Raw genomic sequence first — 6,000 nt, 5'->3', positions numbered from 1 at the left:
GCAATGTACATCTCTCTTGCAAGCCTGCATTTTTACAAACCCTGGCTCCGCCACTCCCCGAGGTCCAGCCACGCTAACTCTCTCTACCCCATTTGCTCTCTTGTCACAAGGATTTCATGAGATTCAAAATGCAAAGCGACAACAGTAGCGCCAGGCATCAAGTGAATGTCATGCAACTATCAGCTACTGATATTATTATTAATGATTACTGTCACTTGCATAATACGTCTGAGAAGCTCTTATTCTAAAAATGCATAATGGATAAAACAATGCATTTCACTTGAAGCCACAGACATCTGCCGCCTATGAACCAAGAGGGCAGATGACTAGCCCTGTGAAAGCATGATAGTGCTAACGGTGGGTGCTTAGGGAAAATGGGTTGCCTGAACAGAACACAATACCGCAATAGGTTTCCCTCTTCACTTCCACGGGGGAAAAGAATAATGTTTCTTCCGAATTCTAAAACAAAAGTTTATTTATAAAATACTAACAGTTTGACAGGACATGGGACTTCTCATGGTATATATTTCAAATCAGTTTCTTTTTTTAACCTTTCATTTAAAAAATAAACCTGCTAACAAGCTATATGACATATAGATATATACTTTTTTTCTTACAGTTCAACACCTGCCATAATGAATACTTTCCCCATAATTTGTCATTATATCTTTTAAATAAAAAAAATAAAGATTTGTATTGATTTTTGTCTGAGCAGTCTATATGGGTGAGGAAAAGTAACACATTTAAATGCTTTTGGTTATCTTATGGAAACCAGGAGGTGGTCCCAATGGTGCACCTGTGTGTGCAGGCAGGGTTGTGATCGGGGTGGGTGCCCCTGGACAGGACCATACAGGGGCACCCGGGAGCTGGTGCAGCTGCTCAGAGGGCCCCCTTCCACCCTCCTGCCTGCTGGCCCCTCACCCAGCATGGGCTCACTGTGCTCTCTGGGTTGGTGAGGGAAGTCCCCGCCCAGAGTAGCCTGCGGTGAGGCTCTGGCACCTTTAGAAGCGCTGCTTGGGAGGCTCGAGCAGCATCAGAAGGCCTTGAGACATGTGTGCTGGACAGGGCTGCCCTGCTGTGGCCTCATTTCCTCTGACTCAGGCAGTGTCAGTTTGAGGGTGGTGGTGGGGATCGAAGGGGAGGCAGCTTGGGTCTGCAAGCTTCCTGGAACCCTAGCAGGAAGGTGCTTCTGGAACCCCAAGCATCTATTTGATTTATCTTGGCAGTCTGTGTGCAAAGCTCCATGAACCTAGGAGGCAGAGTCAGGAGGAGAAAGAGCAGCCTGGTGTGCCAATCGTGGTACACCACATTTCCCTGGGGCAGAGTGAGGTACCACCAAAGGGGCTGGTGTGTCTTGGTATGAGCTTGCTTTTGAGACAGCCACTCAGGCAGGGGTCCAGGCATCATGGCTCAGGACATCAAAGGCCAGTAAGGCTCCCAAGGATCCATGGGCAGTGCCCAGCACAACCTTCTAATGTGGACAGGTGTCTAGGAGGAGGTGCCAGGAGTCTCCCTTGCCCCAGAAGATATGTAAACAGGGGCAAAAAGATGTTTCCTTTGAACAAACCTAGAGTTCCACAGCTGGAGACTCAGCTGGGTCCCCAGATGTGGCTGGGGCAGTGGCAGGAACACTGTAGGTGGGTAGTGACTAAGGGGTGGGCTCTTACCATGGGCCAAGCATCACTTCCTGGGCTCCTCTAGGAGCTCTGGGTTGTAATGTCCTCACCTTCTCTGGTCACAGATCCCCAGTACACCCAAGTGCATGTCACCTAAGCCACATGTACCTATTTGGGAGGATACAGAATGATCTGCAAAGCCCCTTTGAAAACACACACGAGCATGTGTTCTGTTTATATCTGTGTGTGTGTGCACACATGAGCATGTGGCTGTCAGCACAGGGGCCCATGGGGACGTGGGGACGGAGATACGTAGTGCGCCAGGTGATTCATTAAAGGCAGAGGAACACTGGCCTCATGTGCAATGCAGTATATACACACATACACACAATGGTTCTATTCACTCCTGCTTCCTCCCCCAAACTCTGTCACTGGGTTGGGTTAAAATATTTCCCTAATGCAAACTGGGAACTTCCTTAAATGGTTAAACACTCCACAGAGAAGGAAAAAGATGAAGTTGTTAAAAAAAAAAAAAGTGAACAAGAAAACAAGGCAGGGCAGCAGGATAGCACAGTGAGGCTGCGGATGTGCTGCCATGGCAACGCCAGCTGCTGGGGTGGGGGCAGCAGCCTTCAGGGCCCCAGCACCTGCTTCTCCAGAGGAGTGAACACGCAGCCCCTGTCCTGCCTTAGGGGAAAGCCGATCCTAGGGAGAAGTCACTGTCTGCATCCAGCAGCAGCGTCAGTCTCCGCATTCTCATTTCCCAGGGGGAAGTGCACTGGGGCAAGCCACCCCGCAGCCTTTCCTGGGCCTGACCTTGACTTCTCTCCCCAGTCACCATTCGCACAATGACTTAATAAATTTGGGGCGAGCAGGCAGGGGAACAGGCTCTCTTTTTCCGTGACCCATTCACCAACTTTCCCACCCCTACCCCTCCTGCTCATCCTTCTAAGCAGGGCCTGGCCTCCTCCAGGGCAGGGCTGCAGGGCACTGCCAGGAAACACTGCTGGGGCCCTCTGCAGAATCGCACAGGTCCCAGCTAAGAGAGGCAACCATCCGTGCATCCCCAGCAGTGCACGGGCCTCGGGCCAGTTTCACAGGACTGGCTGGAGTCCCCCGGGGCCTCAAAGAGCCCAGAGAATCTGACCAAAAGGCTCTTCCCTAACCCTTGAGTTGGAAGTCTCAAGCTGATGGGAAAATCAGGCCACCAGAAGCAGCTTTTTAAAGAACATTCCTTGGAGCAGATTGTGTGCATGTAAAAGCTTTGCTTCCGGTTAGCTTTTCCGTCTCCAGATGCCATCTGATCCACCCCTCCTGGCCTGGCTGGCCATGCATCTCAGAGGTTGCTGATTGCCCCAGGCCTCCTTGCTCCTAGCTCTGGCCCAGCTGAGTGCAAACTGGAAGATGTCCCTGCGGTTTGGGGTGACTTTTGACTCTTTGAACCCAGTTCTGAGCAGACTGGGCACACTGTGGCTACTTTGGCCTCTGGACCAGGGACTAGGCCACCACCCGGGTGCCTGTGTGCTAAGAGGCTCTGGGTGGAAAGGCAAAGGGACAGAGATCTGGAAGTGCCAGGCTGCTGGGGAGGTATGAATCCTCCTACAGAGGACTCCTAGGCCCATTTCCTTGAAGTGGGTGTGTGCACATATGAATGAGTGCTAGAAAGTCTCTATCCAGGGGAGAGTGATGTGTGTCCTTTATAGTGATCCTCACCTGCCCAGTTCCCCAATCTAGCCATGCTGAAATCCCCTTGCTGTAGCTTCCTCATTTCCCTTGTTTAAATGTGGGGCAGGTGGTAGCTGGATCAGAAGAAAGAATAGTCCAAGTTCCATCCTGTCCTTCCTGACTTCCTGCAAGGTATTAACCCTGGCTGTGCCCAGGCTGCAGCCAGGCAGCTGCCCTACACTTGCGTTCCCCAGAACACACCCCTGCTTGGTGTTCTGGAACTGAACTCATGAAGAGGCAGGGCTGGGCTGCATGGCTGTGTGAGCACTCTCTTTAGCCCTCCAGCCCTTTTCCATGGAGTCACGATTTTAAAAATACGCAGGAACAAGGAAGTTGCTAAGCAGCTTCTCACCCCTTAGTTGTCTTTCCCTTTTCTAAATCAACCAGGCGCTTGGTGGAGAAGTTGAGCAAGGGAGGTGAGCCAGGAGGTGAGCCACGGCCTTGCTGAGGCCGAGAAGGGAGCTGGGCAAGGTCCGGAACACCTGCCAGGAGACAGGGCAGGAGAAAAAGTGCCCTTTGCCTCTGGGGACACCCATCCTTTGGCAAGAGAATGGCCAGAAGCTGGGATCCAGCGCACGTGGGAAACGTGTGGGCAGTTGGCTTGGGGTCCAGAAGGCTCCCCAGCCCTCAGCCACTGCCACCTCCAGTGCGCTGGACCTGTGCCTTCCCTTCTTCCCTCTCTAGACCAAGGACCCACCCCACTGAGTCCTCTGCCTTCGCAGTGGACCTCACCATCTCCAAGCTGACCCATTGCTGTCACACCCGTCCTCTTGTGGTTTTTCTTTTTTTCTTTCCTTCCTCCTTCTTAGTGCCAACTATACTGGCCCTCAGAAATCTCAGAAAAATAAACTCAGGAGGTGAAAAGTTGACTTAGTTTCTTGGTGTTTTTGTTTTCTGGCAGGCGGTGAGGAAGCAGTAAAGGAGGAGTTTGGTGTCTTTTTTTGTTCTTTTTTTCTTCTTCTGACGTCAAACGAATGATGAAAATCCTGCTATTGGAGCCCGGGAGCCAGGGGCCAGGCTGCTCGGGGGACGGTAGAGGGTGCTTTGCTGACTTGGGGGGTTAGGGGGGTTCTGGGGCGTTGGAGTCCGACTGGCCTTGGGCCGAAAGAGGCTCCCTTGCTGGGCGCTGTTGCTGTTGGCCACAGTGGCGTGGTCCGGCTCCCCAGAGTCGCTCTCTGTGTAGCTGTAAGCCTGGGCCCGCGAGATGCCTTTCTGCTGGCGTCGCCAGGAGTTGTAATAGGTGGGGTCACTGATGTAGTGGTTGACAAAGGAGTGGGCCTTCTGGGGATTCGGGTCCACCTCGTACTCACTGTCACTTCCCTGTGAGGGCAGAGAATCGCGGTGTTAGTAGCATTGAGGGAACAGGGCTAGAAGGTCAGGGCTAGAAGACACAGAGCAGCTGGCTCTGAACTCTGCTCTGCCCCCTACAGGGGGAACGTGTCAGCACCCTCATTGCTGAGCCGTCACAGGGCCCTTCAGGTCCACTTCCTGCTTCCTTGGGAGCATAGTCTGGGTGGACACAGAGCTGGTAGATACAGGCGTCCTTCTTCTCCATGGTGATGTATTCCAAGACCCAATGGGTGTCCAAAAACTCTCCATATACTATCTTTCTCCCCCATACAATAATAGTCTAATAAAAGTACAATTATAACAACATACTATAATGCAAACTATGTGACTGCACTATAATGCAAACTATAATGCAAACTCTGTTTATTTCTGAAAATTTTCATCAAATATTTTTGGGCCATAATTAACCGCAGGTAAGTGAAACCACAGAAAGCAAAACCTCGAATGGGGGCTGGGGTGACAGTACCTGATGCACCTGGAAGACCAGAATTCCATCGTTTTTTTCCCCCCAATGGAGGAGAAATTCACGTAATATAAAGTCATTCACTTTAAAGTACACAATTCAGTGGAATCCAATATGGTTTCAGTGTTGTGTAATCATCATTTCTATCTAGCTCAAAATGTTTTCATCGCCCCAAACTGAAACCCTGAACCCAAAAAGCATTATCTCCCCGCTACCCTTGTCCCTCTGAAACCACAAATGTTTTCTGTTCTCGGGGATTTACCTAGTTTGGATATTTCCTATGAATGGAGTTATATAATATGTCACCTGGGTCTGGCCTCTCTGACTGAATGCAATGTTTTCAAGGCTCTTCCCAATGCACTGCATTCAATTTGGGTCCAGCATGACTCACTTGGTGACAGGGGACAATGCCAGCACCAAATGAGTCTTCTGGAAGCTCCAGGCAGTGAAAAATGCGGGTGCCTACTTACGAATGATCCAAAAGAAAAGCAACACTCACCAATAAAAAAAGCATGCAAAATACCGATAGAAGGTCTTAGCTTTCAAGCGATAACAACTCTGAAGCTTCTCTTTTTCCCAGAAATACAAAATATTAAATTATTCTTAAAATACTTTTGATACTCTAGGGTGCTAGGCACAGGCACCATCTGCCTCTAGGAAGAAGAGTTTGAGACAAGAGCCAAGCTGGGTTGTAAAGTAAAATATGAATTATGGAACCAAAAATATCACAACCATCCCCCCACCCCAAGCTCTCAGCAGTGTTTTGAGAACTAAAAAGATGACAGATGGGAACACTCTGGAACACACAGCTCAGAGGTTAGTGACCAGCATACTCCATGAAATGCC

The 6,000-nt window shown here is 50.2% G+C and overlaps 1 protein-coding gene across 5 annotated transcripts in view; it reads right to left on the bottom strand.

Moving 5' to 3' along the window:
• Positions 1 to 457: 457 nt before the first annotated feature.
• The window catches only part of Sdk2 (sidekick cell adhesion molecule 2), a 257,497-nt gene continuing 251,954 nt past the window's right edge, over positions 458 to 6,000 (bottom strand). For all 5 annotated transcript variants that reach the window (XM_013147067.3, XM_013147066.3, XM_003464866.5 and 2 more), the window contains one exon: positions 458 to 4,661. In XM_013147067.3, coding sequence (XP_013002521.1) covers positions 4,308 to 4,661 — 354 coding nt within the window. In that variant the 3' untranslated portion in view covers positions 458 to 4,307. The remainder of the gene's footprint in view (positions 4,662 to 6,000) is intronic.

The sequence above is a fragment of the Cavia porcellus genome, unplaced genomic scaffold (genome assembly GCF_034190915.1).
Source record: "Cavia porcellus strain 051 isolate PalLab524CR breed Dunkin Hartley unplaced genomic scaffold, mCavPor4.1 scaffold_32, whole genome shotgun sequence".
In the NCBI taxonomy this organism is placed as follows: domain Eukaryota; kingdom Metazoa; phylum Chordata; class Mammalia; order Rodentia; family Caviidae; genus Cavia; species Cavia porcellus.
Note: the sequence above shows the minus strand (reverse complement) of the source record. Positions and strands in the feature narration are given on the sequence as shown.